Here is a 19,151-nt window from a genome sequence, read left to right as displayed (position 1 = left end):
TCACACATCAATCTCTACAACACTGTTATTACACGATAGTAACACCTCACACATCAATCTCTACAACACTGTTATTACACTATAGTAACACCTCACACATCAATCTCCACAATACTGTTATTACACTATAGTAACACCTCACACATCAATCTCTACAACACTGTTATTACACTATAGTAACACCTCACACATCAATCTCCACAATACTGTTATTACACTATAGTAACACCTCACACATCAATCTCTACAACACTGTTATTACACTATAGTAACACCTCACACATCAATCTCTACAACACTGTTATTACACTATAGTAACACCTCACACATCAATCTCTACAACACTGTTTGCTTATAGGAACATTGATAATAGGCCTTCAGATTCCAATAATGGCAAGGATACACCAGACCATGACAATCATCTACAGCAGGGTTCCTCTGTTTTTCATCCTCTCCTTCTAATCAGGGGCTAATTCAGACCTGGGACACCAGGTGAGTGCAATTAACTACCAGGTAGAAATAAAAAACAGAAGTGTTTCGGCCCTCCAGGACCAGAATTGAAGAACCCTGATCTACAGGAAGACAGAGGTGCTATGAATTTGAAATGTCTAATGTAATAAAATGAACATATCATTGCTACTGTACCTTTCTCCTGTGTTTCCTCAGATCACTGGGCTGCAGGGTGGAGGACAGGAAAGAAAAGGAAAACATCCATTTACAATAAATCAGTAAGATTAAACAAATGTCCCCCGCCCATACAGAAACACCTCATTTATAATTATAGACATATAGCCAATATACCATCAGGTGGGCACATGCCCCGTCAATTACACATTGCACCACACAATCAATTACAGTGATTTGTTAACAAAATCACCTGCATTGCCACTATTCATTTGAGAGGTCAATAAAATCAAAGGCTCATTCTTTAAAAGCCCCTGGGTATTGGTAACATTCAAGCTCTGAGACTGTCTGGCTGGGCTGGCTGGCTGGCTGGCTGGCTGGATGGATGGCTGGCTGGCTGGCTGGCTGGCTGGATGGATGGATGGATGGATGGATGGATGGATGGATTGTGGGGATTTGGAATATTTTTAGCCCAGTGGAGGATAGAAAAAAAGAGAAAGACTCCCTGTGATGAGGACATCTGGAGCACTACAGCCCTGGGTCAGCGTGATGAGTGTGTGTGTGTGTGTGTGACAGACAGACAAACAAACAAACAAACAAACAAACAAATAAAGAGCTAGAGAGAGAAAATCCTCTATCGGCGGTACACACAGTCAACTGATCAGTTCATCTTTATGTGTCTATTTCTAGCCTGGCATTCAATAATGTCATCTGGGGATTCATCAGGGCAGACCTATTTTCCTCGGTAGTATTGTCTACATCAGAAGATGGAGCAGCTAGAGCTACACACCAGTAAAAACAACCAATGTACCAAGGCACATGACAGGGAAGTGTTGCAACAGTCTGACCTAATGTAGAAAGTACTTTTATTGACCTAATGTAGAAAGTACTTTTATTGACCTAATGTAGAAAGTACTTTTATTGACCTAATGTAGAAAGTACTTTTATTGACCTAATGTAGAAAGTACTTTTATTGACCTAATGTAGAAAGTAACTTTTATTGACCTAACGTAGACAGTACTTTTGTTGACCTAATGTAGAAAGTACTTTTATTGACCTAATGTAGAAAGTACTTTTATTGACCTAATGTAGAAAGTAACTTTTATTGACCTAATGTAGAAAGTACTTTTATTGACCTAATGTAGAAAGTAACTTTTATTGACCCAATGTAGAAAGTACTTTTATTGACCTAATGTAAAAAGTAACTTTTATTGACCTAACGTAGACAGTACTTTTATTGACCTAACGTAGACAGTACTTTTATTGACCTAACGTAGACAGTACTTTTATTGACCTAACGTAGACAGTACTTTTATTGACCTAACGTAGACAGTACTTTTATTGACCTAATGTAGACAGTACTTTTATTGACCTAATGTAGACAGTACTTTTATTGACCTAACGTAGACAGTACCTTTATTGCTCAATGGGACAATAGTAAGTGGCAAAATATAAAAAATCTTCTGAAGTCCTTTAAACATAGTAAACAAACATAGCACAGACTATCACATCCTGGCATCTACAACACACACAAACCAAGCTCTAGGATGAAGGAGTAATGAACCCCAGCCAGATAGATTATGCAACTCAATCCATCAACGCACTAAGAATGAAAGAACACCATCTAAATCAAGTTGAAAGAAAGCCAATACATGCTTTTACAAGTGGCTGGCTTATGAAAAAATCTAATCTGTCTCAGAGCTGCTTTGAAATCTGGTCCAGGGTCTTCTGAGGTTACTAGTTTGCCATCAAATTGAGTTGACTCTCCGTTATAGCATAATCAAGGGCAGCTCTGGTGAAGTAGCTGTATGAGGTCTATTGAAAGAGCAAGGCTGAGAATAAAGATATACTGAGAACAAAGAAAGAGAGGCCAAACACAGCTTACTGTGAATACTGATCCCAGGCGCTTCTATTGGCCCTGTCCTGCACTACAATACAGACAGAGCACGATACGGCTGGGGTAGCCTTCGTCAAGACTGGGATACACTCGTACATACACACACACACGCACGTACGCATGCACAGACCCCCCCCACCACCACCACCACACCCCGTCCTGCCCCCAGCAGCGTACCAGTGTCATGATGCCCATACGCTCCATGTCGGATGTGCTGCGGTGGTCCAACTTGGGGGTGGAGTGTCCGCTGGGCGGGGAGGAGGAGGCCAGGGAGGAGGCGGTGGCCGAGGCGGTGATGGAGGCTCCGGGGTGGTGCATGCGAGCCAGGTTGAGGCCCTCCAGGCTGACGCTGGCCACACGGTTCTCTATCTCCTCCGCCCGCAGCTCTGTCGACTCCTTCTCCTCCTGGATCAGTCTGGGAGGGAGGTCGAGGGGGAGGCAGAGAGGGAGGGAGGGATTGATTAGACTTATTTCACAGTTGTATCCCCCCCTCCACATCCAGACACTGAATATATAGAAAGCTCATTCACCCAACAGTATTCTGAGAATTCTCAGAATCCCTTGGCCCTTTGTGGTTAAATTCTCTGGATGTTCATGGAAACCTCCACTGCAGACCCATAGGGCTCCTCTTAAAGGCAAAGCAGGGAGACAAAAAGCCAGTTCATTACCCATAAACCATATAGGCGAACAGTTTACTAATTCGTTTAGAATTTAATTCCCAGAGCTCCATATTCCTATCTGCCATCGGAGCTGAAATCGTATTCCAACTCAGCATTTACTTTCCCAGAAATCACCCTGATGAGGCATGTCTCTATCGATTGTGCTTATAAGCAAAAAAGCAATGATGGCCTTAGGAAAATTAACAACACTTCACTTCAAAATGTCACTTAAGCTTGGGGTTGTGTGTACTAATGTTTGGCTAATCACCAGACAAGAATATAATGACAATATTAACAAGCAAGTAACAGACCTTGAATAAGCCCAAACCAGTAAATATTGTTGTTTGATCTCAAACTGTGTCAGGCTCCCAATGTTAACCAAGCGTTAATTATCTTAATAAATTAGATTATTCTAACAGCTAACTGGGTAATTGATCAATACTTGCATAAAACTACAGTATATCAGTGTCAGCTCCTCGCAGCATTTCTAGGTACTGTAACTGCTAGTATTTGAGGTTTGTGTTTAATTCATCTAGACAGGGCATCACACTCTGCAGACAAGAGCCAACAAGCTTCAGCCCTGAAGACAAGTGTGTCCACACACATCCCTGGATATCCAATCAATTACTCTCATTAATTCAATTCCATCACCACAGAAACCCAAGACACGGAGCCCACTGATAGGATGAGCCAGTCTTAGGGGTGGAGATAGCTAGGCCGACACCCAGAAACTCTCCCTCATATCAAGCACTAAGAGGCATATTTTTCAGATCAACAATGAAGTGATCAACATGGATGAATTAAATCAATGTGTCAGTAATGTTTCCCAAGGAACTTTATCCGCATAACATACAACTTGATTTACATAAAAATCAGTCACTAGGGGTGTTTCCTGGCCATGTGACCTGACCAGGAAGCCCAGAGTTTTTCTCTGGTCCCTATCATGGTCTGTCCAATACGAGCAGGGTTAAAGTCAGGTAAATGTCTGGTCCCTAGCATGGTCTGTCCAATACCAGCAGGGTTAAAGTCAGGTAAATGTCTGGTCCCTAGCATGGTCTGTCCAATACCAGCAGGGTTAAAGTCAGGTAAATGTCTGGTCCCTAGCATGGTCTGTCCAATACGAGCAGGGTTAAAGTCAGGTAAATGTCTGGCCCCTAGCATGGTCTGTCCAATACGAGCAGGGTTAAAGTCAGGTAAATGTCTGGTCCCTAGCATGGTCTGTCCAATACGAGCAGGGTTAAAGTCAGGTAAATGTCTGGCCCCTAGCATGGTCTGTCCAATACAAGCAGGGTTAAAGTCAGGTAAATGTCTGGCCCCTAGCATGGTCTGTCCAATACAAGCAGGGTTAAAGTCAGGTAAATGTCTGGCCCCTAGCATGGTCTGTCCAATACAAGCAGGGTTAAAGTCAGGTAAATGTCTGGCCCCTAGCATGGTCTGTCCAATAAGAGCTGGGTTAAAGTCCCTTACCGTATCTCTTTGTTAATGGCGTCCAGCTGCTCCTGCAGCATCATGGCCAGGGTCTGGGCGTCTGAGTGACCGCCGGGGGATAGCAGGTCCATGGAGCTGAACATGGTCTCCCGGTCATCATCATCAATGTCCGACATGTCAGACAACTCACTCTCAAAGGGGTGGCTACCCAGGATGCCTAGCTGCTGAGACCGCCACTCGTGCTCCCCCAGTGACTTAGCCTGTAGGGGGGAGGGAGGGTTTACAGATACAGAAGTGTGCACTAATCAAGGGAAGTGTGTACTAATCAAGGGAAGGGAGTGTTGTTGAGGTAATCCTGGTAAAGCATCATGGGCAGAATGACATGCAGTTGAAGTCGGAAGTTTACATACACTTAGGTTGGAGTCATTGAAACTTGTTTTTCAACCACTCCACACATTTCTTGTTAACAAACTATAGTTTTGGCAAGTTGGTTAGGACATCTACTTTGTGCATGACACAAGTAATTTTTCCAACAATTGTTTACAGACAGATTATTTCACTTATAATTCACTGTATCACAATTCCAGTGGATCAGAAGTTTACATACACTAAGTTGACTGTGCCTTTAAACAGCTTGGGAAACTCCAGAAAATGATGTAATGGCTTTAGAAGCTTCTGATAGGCTAATTGACATCATTTGAGTCAATTGGAGGTGTACCTGTGGCTGTATTTCAAGGCCTACCTTCAAACTCAGTGCCTCTTTGCTTGACATCATGGGAAAATCAAAAGAAATCAGCCAAGACCTCAGAAAATAAATTGTAGACCTCCACAAGTCTGGTTCATCCTTGGGAGACATTTCCAAATGCCTGAAGGTTCCACGTTCATCTGTACAAACAATAGTATGCAAGTATAAACACCATGGGACCACGCAGATGTCATACCGCTCAGGAAGGAGACGCATTCTGTCTGCTAGAGATGAACGTACTTTGGTGTGAAAAGTGCAAATCAATCCCAGAACAACAGCAAAGGACCTTGTGAAGATGCTGGAGGAAACCGGTACAAAAGTCTATATCCACAGTAAAAAAAGTCCTATATCGACATAACCTGAAAGGCCGCTCAGCAAGGAAGAAGCCACTGTTCCAAAACCGCCATAAAAAAGCCAGACTACTGGACAAATATCTTACTTTTTGGAGAAATGTCCTCTGGTCTGATGAAACAAAAATAGAACTGTTTGGCCACAATGACCATCATTATGTTTGGAGGAAAAAGGGGGAACTTGCAAGCCGAAGAACACCATCCCAACCGTGAAGCACGGGGGTGGCAGCATCATGCTTTGGGGGTGATTTGCTGCAGGAGGGACTGGTGCACTTCACAAAATAGATGGCATCATGAGGAAGGAAGATTATGTGGATATATTGAAGCAACATCTCAAGACATCAGTCAGGAAGTTAAAGCTTGGTCGCAAATGGGTCTTCCAAATGGACAATGACCCCAAGCATACTTCCAAAGTTGTGGCAAAAGGGCTTAAGGACAACAAAGTCAAGGTATTGGAGTGGCCATCACAAAGCCCTGACCTCAATCCTATACAAAATGTGTGGGCAGAACTGAAAAAGCGTGTGTGAGCAAGGAGGCCTACAAACCTGACACAGTTACACCAGCTCTGTCAGGAGGAATGGGCCAAAATTCACCCAACTTATTGTGGGAAGCTTGTGGAAGGCTACCCGAAACGTTTGACCCAGGTTAAACAATTTGAAGGCAATGCTACCAAATACTAATTGAGTGTATGTAAACTTCTGATCCACTGGGAATGTGATGAAATAAATAAAAGCTGAAATAAATCATTTTCTCTACTATTATTCTGACATTTCACATTCTTAAATTAAAGTGGTGATCCTAACTGACTTAAGACAGGGAATTTTTACTAGGATTAAATGTCAGGAATTGTGAAAAAACTGAGTTTAAATGTATTTGGTTAAGGTGTATGTAAACTTCCGACTTCAACTGTAACTGTAGAGAGATGTGAAAGTTTTATTATAAAGAGACTTGAATATTTTTTTGCACTGTACAAATATTACAGCACACATTATGATTAATGCATCCAATAATGCATATACAGTATTCTGGTTTTATAAAATAATTGGCTAAGTAAATCTGACAGCTTCAAGGAGCCTACAAGTTCTCTACTAATTCTCCTTTCATTAGACAAAATAATGAGGCTTGACTTTTAATATGCCCCAAAGTATCTCAATAAGCCATTAAATACTTTTTAATAAATATAAAAATATGCTAAAACAAGCTTCTCAGATTAATGCTGAATCTCATTATTTAACTCCAGGTTATTTCAGTCTTCATCGTGATTTATGTTACAATCATGAGACACGGTAACAGTAGCACTTTATAACAATGATCCAACAGTTTTCCCCTCTGTCTTGCTAATGCTAACAGTCTGGCTCCATGAAACCATGTATGTCATACAGACCTGAGTTCAAATACTTTATCTGTACTTGTTTAAGCTTTCCTGACTTAATGGATCAGTAGAATAGCCCCTGAACTATTCTACTGATAGAATAGTTCTACTCCTGCTTCTACCTCAGCCAGGGCTGACCAGAGAGAGACTAGTTCCTGACCTTGCTCTCATCCCTGCGGAGACCCATGCGTCCTCTCCTGGGCCTGCGGATGACCTTGGCTGACCGGTAGTGGTCTGACTGGGTCTCAGCCAGGGAGCCCAGGGAGAAGCGGAGCTCCCCCGACGTGTCCAGGTGAGACCTGATTGATTGATTGATTGATTGATAGATAGATAGATAGATAGATAGATAGATAGATAGATAGATAGATAGATAGATAGATAGATAGATAGATAGATAGATAGATAGATAGATAGATAGATAGATAGATAGATAGATAGATAGATAGATAGATAGATAGATAGATAGATAGATAGATAGATAGATAGATAGATAGATAGATAGATAGATAGATAGATAGATAGATAGATAGATAGATAGAGAGATATATAGAGAGACAGGGAGATAGATAGAGAGACAGGGAGATAGATGGAGAGAAACACAGAGAGAGAGAGAGAGAGAGAGAGAGAGAGAGAGAGAGAGAGAGAGAGAGAGAGAGAGAACATGCATGTCAGACACCATAACAACAACTTTGTTCAAACTGAAGGCAGCATTGAAATCACAGATATTGTGCAAAGAACAATACAGCCAATGTAGTCTAACTATCAAAATGTCTGCATGACTCTAGGCTTACAATGTCAGTAGGCTTATAATAACAGTAAAGAAAACTCTTGACAGTAATCAGACCGAACCAAAATGATCTGCTTGTTTAAAATGGCCTGCTTGTTTATCTAGTAGCAAGACAGTGTCGTGATGCATCAGGCAATTTGTAAGGAATCAACAGTCAGTGCTTGTGTGGTTTTCAACCTGTGGCAAATTGCTTTTCTAATGAGTTGTGACTGAAGAGGACAATCAGAAGATCATGATAGCTGCTGTCATCACAGAACTCCAGCCCAGTTATTTTGACTTTATCACACATTTTGTCAGTGGAAAAATATATTTAGTTTAAATGTAGGTATTGAGGGAAGCAGAAGGATCTACATAGTGATGTTATCTCTAATCATCTCAGAGAAATGTAGCTGAATCTAAATGGAGTTGTTGGGAAAGGATTTTTAAGCCTTGAGACAATTGAGACATGGATTGTGTATGTGTGCCATTCAGAAGGTGAATGGGCAAGACAAAATATTTAAGTGTATTTGAACAGAGTTTGGTAGTAGGTGCCAGGGGCACTGGTTTGTATCAAGAACTGCAACTGTGCTGGGTTTTTCACGCTCAACAGTTTCCCGTGTGTATCAAGAATGGTCCACTACCCAAAGGACATCCAGCCAACTTGACACAATTGTGAGAAGCATTGGAGTCAACATGGGCCAGCATCCCTGTGGAAAGCTTTCGACACCTTGTAGAGTCCATGCCCCGACGAATTGAGGCTGTTCTGAGGGCAAAAGGGGGGGTTGCAACTCAATATTAGGAAGGTGTTCTTAATGTTTTGTACACTCAGTGTATATGCACACACACACACACACACTGTCCTACAAACTCACCCATACCGTGACAGAGTGGGTTCTGTGAGGGAGCCTGTTCTCAGTCGGAACTGGTCCAGCTCTGATCTCAGCTTGTCTATTTCATCTGCCAGATGAGTCTGGAGGGAAGCCGGAAAAAAAGGGACAACATGAGATGTACATAAAACCTTGTGAAGTTTCTTATTCATTACTGTAAAACCCTGGATTTCAATTTCAATTTCCACAACATGATTGGACAGCACTTGCTAGTCAGTTCTCGAACTCTGCCTGGTTAGGGATTTCTATCTCACTATCTGAACCGAGAGCAACGGTATCTTGTGAATATTCAATGGAGAAGATGATAACAAATTCAACCCAACACCCAGATCATATTTATCTATTAAAAAACACTTTATTAAACCAACCTCAGGTAAAATTCAAAAAAGAGGGAGAGAAAAATGTAATCATTTGTGATCCGGGGGGACCTACTTTTTCATGGATTGAATCCTCATACTGTTTTCTGTAGCCTTCCGAGTCTTGTATTAAAACGTTCTGAAATGGAAAGTGAAGTATTCCAGTCAATCTATGGCCATTTCCTAAAATTTGTCTGAAATAAAACTTTATGACATGTTGCTATTGATGTGGTCTCCATGTTTAACCTTCTCTTCCAGAGCAGCCATCCTCTCCTTGAGGTGGAGCTGAAGACGTTCGTTGGACTCTGTGAGAAGTCTGTCCACCGTGTCCGACAGGCGCTTGTTGTGTTCCTCATTCATCTTTTCTCTCTGCCGAGCCTGAGGGGGACAAAAAATACAAAGTGTGTGACTTTAAAAGCAGAAGCTTGACAGTATGTCTTACCATACTAGCCAATTATCTAACCAGAAACAAGTCAACTGGATAGTGCAAAGTCATTCTCTTAAACTTATATGAGGAGCAGGTGCAATGAAGCCAGTCTGTGATGGGTGGCATTTAGCTTAACCTAGCATACTAGCCTTATGGCAGCTAGCACGCTAGGCTGCCCATGGTCAGCAAACAGGTGGCATGTAGCATAACCTAGCCTAGCATGTTAGCATATTCCCCCGGGGGTGACTCACTCTGAGCAGCTCCTGGTGCTTCTCCTCCAGCTGGCCCTCCAGGTGCCTCATGCGTTCCTCGATGCTGCCGTGGCGCTCCTCTGCCTGCAGGGGCCACCACACAGGCAGGAATGGGGGGGGGAGAGGGGGGCAGGGGACACAGTGACCCGCCAGTTTAGCAGCCATGGAGGGCAACACAGGCACATAATGCAGGGGCAACAAGGCAAGACAGAGCCAAAAACCTCTACTCCCCCAATCTCAGATGGAACAGATAGATCACTAAAGCACAGGTAGAGAGAGGGGTGAGAGAGGGGCCAGGTCACAAGCAGTTGCTGCAGCAGTTAAGTCTACTAGCAATGAGCCCAGCCAGTGACATGCAACTTTTCCCACTGTTTCAACCCTGCCTACGGACACAAGGAAAAACAAATATTCCCCACAAGCAATCCCAGTACAATGACTCGTGACAACAGAAATAAATAAAACCAGCATGGATCTTTTTAAATATAGTCTAGTAGTTAGCGACAGTACTGTGGCACCCTGTGGGACTACCTTCCTAAGAATGGAGTTCATGTCTTGGAGTTTAGCTTCCATAACAAACTGATAATCATCAGGAGAGGAGGCGGAGCTCGAGTCAGACTATGGAGCAGCAGGAGAGGAGAGGAACATATCACAGGGTCAGAGGTGATGGCATGCATAGCCTACACATACTAGCACATAACAAACAACACATCATTAAAAAGACACACTCATGTATGATGATAATCAGTTATACATAACCAGTTTTGAAATTACCTCTCTTGGAATATGATGGAGTGATTAAAGTAACTGTCAAGTGAAAATCTCACATTTTTTAAAGTTAATATGCTGTTAACGCATACCCATATAATGTTGTTGACTCATCCTATACTCGTATGTGGCCAAAGCATACATTGGGAGAAAAAAACACTTCAAAAACCCCACCTCAACCTTGTATCTCAAACAGACTGTTTAAAAAATGCTTGCTATTTCCTCATAGAGGATGATAGGATGAGCAAGCCAATCAGCGGTCTACTCGCATTAATGCTTTTAATGACCGGTATATGCCCATAGCATTCTGTTGATGGGGTACGCCCACACCATTCCAACACAGAAAAGCTGCTTTTTAACATAATTAATGACATTTCTGGGGAAGGAAAACTATTTCACTCATATTGTAATTAATTATAGGTCATTTTTCATAGAAATCTGGAAACACTGGAGTTACTTTAATGATGGGAGCAATGTGTGCTGCGTGTGTGTCTGCATGCATACAAGTGTGTGTGTGTGTGTGTGTCCTCTCACCTTGGTGAGTGCTGCTATCCTCTGGGCCAGTTCAGCCTCCACCTCTGGCAGGGTCTCAGCCTTTCTCATGGTCTGCTGCAGCTTCTGCTCTGCTAGCTCCAAACGCTCCTGCAGCTGCCTGTTCTTATCCTCCATCTGCACACACACACACACACACACACACACACACACACACACACACACACACACACACACACACACAGGGAAACATTGTGACTTATGACCTCGACCCATATCACACATGAAGTGCACTTGGCTGAAATAACGTCACATCAAGTACAACTCAATGCCAATCTCAAGAGAGAGTTATCTGAGTATTTCTGGACAGGCTAGGTAACAGGTAATAAATATAGAAGAGTATACAGTATATATACTGTATGTATACACTAAAGTCATTCTATATCAGAAACACAGACAACACTCACCTTCCACTACACAGACAAGCATTTCGCTACACCCGCTATAACATCTGCTAAACACGTGTATGTGACAAATACAATTTGATTTGATTTGATTTGAGTATACATTAGGGATGTATCGATTCACCGATACGCATCGGTCCCCTATTCAAATGTTTAATAAGCTACAAGTGCATCGTTCCGCGGACCCCAAACCGATCCAAATGTAGCATGGATCGGTCAGAAAATGTATTCAAACGTTACGAATCGCTGGTTCACTAAAATGTTTTGCTCATATTACATTCTTTCTACCTTCCGGAAATACCTCTCATCTTTTGTGACAACTGATGCGTCCTCTCAGGTGCCTACATGGTACATACACCATAGACATACATCATTTACACACACACACACACACACACACACACACACGTCAGATCAGATGAATCAGCTCAGAGAGGCCCAGCTCAGGAGCTCCATCAGCAGCAGATATTGAATGTGAAAATGAATGTGTTTATGCAACAAATATTTCTGCATCGATTCGTGTCGCATCAAATCGCATCGATTCGTTCTCTACTCAAACCGAATCGCACAGAATCGTTTCAAACTTAAACGTATCGTTCCTATATCGTATCGGAGCCCAAGTATCTAGATACGTATCGAATCGTCTTGAAAGGGAAAGAAACACACCCCTAGTATACATAATTTAAGGTACAGTAGTAGAGACAAAGTGAAACCTCTGTTTCCCTACGGCCAATCTTCCTCCTGACTCTGCTCAGTTTCAGACTGATCCATTTCCAGAGACTACTTGGCAGCTGTCTCCACCAGTGACAGATGCTCCTGTCCCCCCATAGCATTGGCCTTGGTAGCCCATATCCAGTAATTAGACATGAGTGGGCTGGAGGCCATGGGGGGCCTGGAGGGGCCTAACCAGGGCTCTCTGTGTGCGTCTCTCTGCTTTACTGTGTGTTTACTACTACTGTATGTATACACAGGCCCAGCACCCTACTGGCTTTGGAAAAAACACTTGAGGCTCTGTATTCCCTGCACCCTCTGTCTCCATCCCTCCTTCAATCTCTCCGTCTCCCCTCTTCGTCCCTCTTGAGTTGCTCATCTTCAAAAGTCAGTGCCCAGACCCTGGGGCAGGGCCGTTGGCGCGGCAACAAGACAAACCAGATCTGCAGGGGTGGTGGTGTGATGTGACTGCTGGGTCCATTGGGGGGGTTGGGGCTTTATTTCTGTATGCTCTTTGAATGCTGCTGGATGGAGTACCATTCAACTCTCATCCCTGGTTGGAGTTCAGAGTTAAACTTAGCCCAAGCTTCCTAGTGGCAAGGGAATGGGCCAGGATGCCATTGGAAAGAACCAAGGGGCTGATGCCAGACACAAACCAAGGGCAAACATTGGATTAGAAATGTAAGTTTAGAAAATTGCACATGTAAATTGCTTATGGTTTATTTCCTTTTATAAACTGCGTGGTTCGAGCCCTGAATGCTGATTGGTTGACAGCCGTGGTATATCAGACCATATACCACACCTCCTCAGGCCTTATTGCTTAAATGTGCACGGAGTACCTTCTGTTTAAGAAATGCGGATTCATGTGTGTGTGTGTGTGTGTGTGTGTGTGTGTGTGTGTGTGTGTGTGATGTGTGTGTTCTCTAAAGCTTGGCAATAAAAATGTATGAAAATCCATCTGCCTTGAGCTCAGCTGTTGGTGCTGTATCTGTGATTGCTCCCCCTCCTTAATCATAACATTATTCAGGCACAGATAAGCATCCATGCACATCCACCCACACAGCCTCTTCAAGCAACTACATTACAATTCCTGACCCATACGCACATTACTCAGCTGGAGTTAAACACAATGTCAAGATATCCTCTCATTTCAGAATGTTATGAACTCTTATTCATCAAAGACGAGAGTTATCCTTGATCCACTACTGGCAATGAACAGTGTGCTATTCATCCAGATCGCAGGTGATTTCAGTAAATATGTGTGGTATTGTAACTATGGTCCTCCATTAATGTAGAGAACGATCCTGAGCCCATGGAGATCTCCTTTAACCAGAGATGCGAGATGTAATTGAGTTTTGCCTTAGCAATAACATGTACTAAAGGGCATGGTTTTTCTAGGTGGGTGGGACCCACGGTGGGGACACTTCTGATTCCTTCTGGGTTGTGACCCTAAAACCAAAGGTTTAAAGTCAGTGGGGTTAAAGAAGTATCCCTCAGATGCTGATCTTAGTTCAGTTTTGTATCCCCCCCAGCTCCCCCATTACTTTAATGGTTAAAGTTAGGATTGGTGGAAGAGGGTAAGTGACCTGTCTGAGGAACGCTTCCTTATTGGCCAGCTCATTCTCCAGTTTGTCGCTGATGTCGTGCAGGGAGGTGGACTCTCTCTGGGCGCTGAGGTACCGCTTCTCCAGAGTGACGATCCTCTCCTCCATGTCCTCCTTCTGACACATAGCCTGTAGGGACAAACACACACACTCACACACACACACACACACACACACACACACACACACACACACACACACACACACACACACACACACACACACACACACACACACACACACACACACACAGTGAGACAGATTTACATGTACTCAACTGTGTGTGTGTGTGTGTGTCTGTGCATTGTACATTTCCCTCTCAACAGCATAAACAGTATCTCCCTAAATCTCCTACGGTTAATTTCCTGTATGGAGTCTCAGTGAGTATGTGTATAGAGGGGAAGGAAATGTCCTCTAGCGCTGTTATGATATAACACTGTTCTCAGACCAGTCTCCACAGACAGTGGTAATTACTTAGACAGGACTGGGCTGATAAAGGATCTGAGATCAGTGTACTAGCTGGGCCTCACTTCCTGAGCCCAGGCTGCCATCATCATTAGCAATCAATAGCAATCTCAACCAGGGTTAGCCGCTAGCAAGGCAGAACAAGAGCCAGGTCACATTCAGATTCACATCACCGGATGGACATTCACTTCTCCTCCAAATAAGAGGGTCCAGTGATTGTGTGACTATAATGGTCCGCCTATAGCACAGGACAGATGAGTAGAGACCATCTCCGAGTACCAATGTGTAGTAAGAAGCCTGGATACATTACTTTTCCAAGAACCATCCAGATTGTCTGAGGCAGTAACTCCTCTAAGTCGTCAGAGAGGAGGTTGAGGTAGTGAATGCATATGTCCCTCATGCATGTTAATGTATGTTCTCAACAACCCTAACTCTCAATTAACAGTGTGTGTGTGAGTGTCTCTCCTTAGAGAGTGGGTGCATCTCCTATGAATGTACCTCTCTCCTCACCTCTTTGATGTCCCTCTGGTACTTAGTACTCATCTCCTCTGTCTTGATGAGGTCCTTGCGGGCGGTGTCCAGCTCCTGCTCCACCTCGGAGACGCGGGAGGACAGGGAGGACATGCGCTCCTTCATCTGGGCCAGCTCATAGTTCTGCTTCTCCAGCAGGTCCTGCAGCTCCACCACCTGGCTGGCCTCGTGGGCCGACTCCATGGAGCCGTTGGACAGGCGCTGGGGGACCAGGAGGAGAGAGAATGAGAGAGAATGAGACATTTAACCAGACGTTTTGACTCGTATTGGATAAAGCTGGCAGGATTGGGCTCAACTCCATTTCCATTCAGTCAAATCAGGAGCTAAGTCAAGAATCAAAAATTAATTTCTAAATTAATTTCTAAATTGCTTTTCAGCAATTTCAGCAATTTCGTGGATTGAGTTAATTAAGGTCCCATGACACAAAAACTGTGTTAGCTAGCTGAATTGAAATGGATGAGCTGAAACAACATAATTTCCAGTCAAGCCCTCTGCAGTGAGTGCTGAAGTACAGGCTGAGAGGGCCTTGAATCAGACCTCTGCATTTCCCACTCAAGAGAGATAGTGTTAGCGCTCTAATAAATTTAGGAGCTGGAGGTTGTTGGCCCCCTATTCTGGTTTCATTTCAGATGGACACACAGCCAGGGTGATGGAGGCACTATAAATATTCCTCCAGACTGCATTGAAGAGTTTGGCACTTGCATTAGGAATATGATTTGGTTTGACTCTAGAAGGGAGGAGGAGACAGACAGAGAGAGGGAGGGGGACTTATGTTTCTCTTTTCCTCTCCCCTCTCTCTGTCTGTCTGTCTCTCCTCTCTCATCTCTCTATCTGTACCCCTCTCTCTGTCTGTCTGTCTCTCCTCTCTCATCTCTCTATCTGTACCCCTCTCTCTGTCTGTCTGTCTCTCCTCTCTCATCTCTCTATCTGTACCCCTCTCTCTGTCTGTCTGTCTCTCCTCTCTCATCTCTCTATCTGTACCCCTCTCTCTGTCTGTCTGTCTCTCCTCTCTCATCTCTCTTTCTGTACCCCTCTCTCTGTCTGTCTGTCTCTCCTCTCTCATCTCTCTTTCTGTACCCCTCTCTCTGTCTGTCTGTCTCTCCTCTCTCTATCTGTACCCCTCTCTCTGTCTGTCTGTCTCTCCTCTCTCTATCTGTACCCCTCTCTCTGTCTGTCTGTCTCTCCTCTCTCTATCTGTACCCCTCTCTCTGTCTGTCTGTCTCTCCTCTCCCATCTCTCTATCTGTACCCCTCTCTCTGTCTGTCTGTCTCTCCTCTCTCATCTCTCTTTCTGTACCCCTCTCTCTGTCTGTCTCTCCTCTCTCTATCTGTACCCCTCTCTCTGTCTGTCTGTCTCTCCTCTCTCTATCTGTAACCCTCTCTCTGTCTGTCTGTCTCTCCTCTCCCATCTCTCTATCTGTACCCCTCTCTCTGTCTGTCTGTCTCTCCTCTCTCATCTCTCTTTCTGTACCCCTCTCTCTGTCTGTCTGTCTGTCTGTCTGTCTGTCTGTCTGTCTCTCCTCTCCCATCTCTCTTTCCCTTCTCTCTTTCTCCTCCCCCCCTCCCCCCTCTCTCTCCCTCCTCTACCCATCCTCATGTATCAGGGCCAGCTGCCCATCCATACCCATCCATCTGGCCAGACAGCCCTAATTGGGCCTCTCTCCCTACTGCCTGTGATAAATGATTCACCGTGTAAGGCAACAGGCCCCACTAAATCAGCCCGCTGGTTTTAATACCAACACAACAGCCAACTCTCATAATGGACAAACTTTGGGATTCATCTCCTTAGCTTGGCTTTTAGTGCGGGTTGGTTTGAACTTTTCCCAGAGATAACAAGTTATACGGCCGGTTCTCGAAATAAAAACTTAATTGCGGAGCGTCGGAGAGTATACTCGTAAAGCCTGCAGGGGAGTTATCCGGTTGGGGACGAGGTGGACTTGATACTTGTAACAATGCCTTTAAGAGTGATGGACATGGAGTTAAACATTGTTTCTCCATCGAGGCAGATTGATCTGGTAGGGAACAAGCTACTGTGTACCGTGGCAGTTTCCTTTTGCTAAATTAGACCCGTTTTATACGTCTAGTTGTCTACATATCACAGCAACTTTACAGCGCTGCTAAATTGCAGTGGGGGAGCCCAGCACCAATAGCTTGGGCATGTCAGTAAAAACTAGTCTAGCTTATATTTTATCGTTATGTTTTGAAATTGCTAACTGTAAAAGATTACCGCTATGGATAAATCTTCTTGGTTTTACTATTCAACAGGAAATATTCAGAGTTTCGATCACTATATAATATTGAGGTCTTGATGGTTAGAAGGGAAAGGCCATGGCTGTCTGACTGCATTAGCTGTCTTGTCAGGTTAAGCTAGCTCTATGCCCCGGGGTGATGATGTGACCTGATGGTTAATTCAGGCGCAACACGTGCACACACACACACACACACACACACACACACACACACACACACACACACACACACACACACACACACACACACACAACACACACACACCTCCACCTGACACACGGGTGACAACAGCCTGATGACGACGTTAGCCTGTGTGTTCATTCTACTCCAACACCCTTCTACCCAGGAGCAGTGAGACGGAGAGGAGGACTCTGCCCCGCCCCCCGGGAGAAAGTTGCCCCAAAGATCATCCGTGTCACTACCTCTGGATGGTGACAGTGAGTGACTGCCCTCTCACTAACACCAAGGAGGGTGTGTGTGTGTGTGACGGGGAGTTTCAACCTTCCAACCACTCTCATCCCCACCCCCCTACTCTGCAGAATGACAGGCCACAGACAGCTGTCGCCCAGTCAGGCTCAACTGAATCGTACACTCCTGGCAACCCGTCCCCATCACACGGTACAGCTCATCCACGAGCCTAGAGATTCAGCTCACATCCAAACCATGAGACGAGAGCTAGAATTGAATTGTCATTGATGTCTCTGTTTGTTGTTCTGCAGTACCAGCCTCTATGAGATTAAGACACTGTTGCTTTCTGCATTCTAAGTGCTGTTTTGATGTCTGGGAGTATCAGGACATTTCCTACGCTTTGACTGCTCAAGGTACTGTGTTTCACTCTGGTCTGACTAATCATGGAAGTGTGGATGCATTATAGGACAATGTATGAATGTGTGATCTAGGACCATTTATATGCAGATGTATTCAGAAGTATGGGTGCTCCAGTATAATGGAATCTGGTGGGGTCATAGACAGTACATATCACCTGATTGTGGGTGTCCTTCACGCTGCCTATCAGGCTGCTCAAAGACACTGCTGACAGTCAAGGGCTGTATCTATCTAGCTAGTGAAATGATAACATGATTGATACCACGATGATACTAATATCAGACTATGAATGGACAACTTTGTTGAATCAATGAAAATGATGTTTGAAAAGTATCTATATCCGACACTTTTACGTTGATGTGAAAACTGAAATGTTGAGAGTGTTGGAGCTGTGGATATTGACAGGAAAAAAAGAAAGACAGTAAATGCAATGGATGCCCACCTTGCTATGTACCTTCTGGCTGGCATCAGTGCCCTCCAGTATGTCCTCTGACCCGTCCCCTGACGCCACCTTCCTTTGGATGTGGGCATTCTGCTCCTGTAAGGCCACAATCTACAGAGAGGGACACATGACAGAGGTTAATACACAGGTCTAGAATTACAATACACAGCAGAGATCAGCCTAGCAGTCAATCACACATGCAGGCACACATAGCACACAGACGAGCACGCGGACACAGATACGCACACACACAGTTGTCAGCTCCAGCCAGGCATGGGGCTGTACTGTCAGTGCCTCAGGGGAATAAAACTGATGCGCCAATTTATTAAGGTCAAGGGTCAGGATCTCATTCACTTTCCAAAACACAAACAACCTAATTATTTCCTCAACGACAGCTAACAGGTTATATCCTACTGTTACAGCTTGTCTGTGTAGGAATTTCCGGAACATTACGCTGCCAGCTAAGTCATGTTAAGTCAAGGTTTTGACGTGATCACTATGATTATCTTGTTCGGCGAACCCATCTCTCTCTCTCTGTATCACCTGAAGCATCTGGTGTTCACTCTTAATCACGTTGCCAGGGGCTACAAACGAGTGACACGACAAGCATAATGAGGGTTTTCCCTGACAGTGACGGCTGATTAGGACTTTCCGAGGGGGAGGAAGGGGGAAATAGCAGGGTAGAGACACAGCTATAATTGTCCAAATTGTTGGACTATAACATATTCTTGGACAGTACAAACAGCATGGTATCAGTTCCTTTATGGGGCCCTCTCACTTCTAATGCAATTTTACACCATTGCTAACGACGAGTGACAGCAATACCAGGGAGACTACATGA

The 19,151-nt window shown here is 44.2% G+C and overlaps 1 protein-coding gene across 7 annotated transcripts in view; it reads right to left on the bottom strand.

The window, feature by feature from the left end:
• The window catches only part of LOC121579061 (liprin-alpha-2), a 193,490-nt gene that overhangs the window by 17,418 nt on the left and 156,921 nt on the right, over positions 1-19,151 (bottom strand). For 5 of the 7 annotated variants that reach the window (XM_045215339.1, XM_045215340.1, XM_045215338.1 and 2 more), the window contains exons 6-17: positions 18,311-18,421; positions 14,762-14,995; positions 13,781-13,927; positions 11,062-11,196; positions 9,763-9,846; positions 9,331-9,462; positions 9,161-9,223; positions 8,714-8,811; positions 7,236-7,374; positions 4,648-4,868; positions 2,699-2,936; positions 646-675 (exon numbers count right to left, since the gene is read on the bottom strand). In XM_045215339.1, the coding sequence (XP_045071274.1) occupies positions 646-675; positions 2,699-2,936; positions 4,648-4,868; positions 7,236-7,374; positions 8,714-8,811; positions 9,161-9,223; positions 9,331-9,462; positions 9,763-9,846; positions 11,062-11,196; positions 13,781-13,927; positions 14,762-14,995; positions 18,311-18,421 (1,632 nt within the window). The remainder of the gene's footprint in view (positions 1-645; positions 676-2,698; positions 2,937-4,647; positions 4,869-7,235; positions 7,375-8,713; positions 8,812-9,160; positions 9,224-9,330; positions 9,463-9,762; positions 9,847-11,061; positions 11,197-13,780; positions 13,928-14,761; positions 14,996-18,310; positions 18,422-19,151) is intronic. The other 2 variants (XM_045215341.1, XM_045215337.1) reach the window with 1 other exon arrangement.

This window comes from Coregonus clupeaformis, unplaced genomic scaffold (assembly GCF_020615455.1).
Source record: "Coregonus clupeaformis isolate EN_2021a unplaced genomic scaffold, ASM2061545v1 scaf0424, whole genome shotgun sequence".
NCBI classification, from domain to species: Eukaryota; Metazoa; Chordata; class Actinopteri; order Salmoniformes; family Salmonidae; genus Coregonus; species Coregonus clupeaformis.
The sequence above is the reverse complement of the archived record's forward strand: the minus strand, read 5'-3'. Positions and strand labels throughout refer to the sequence as shown.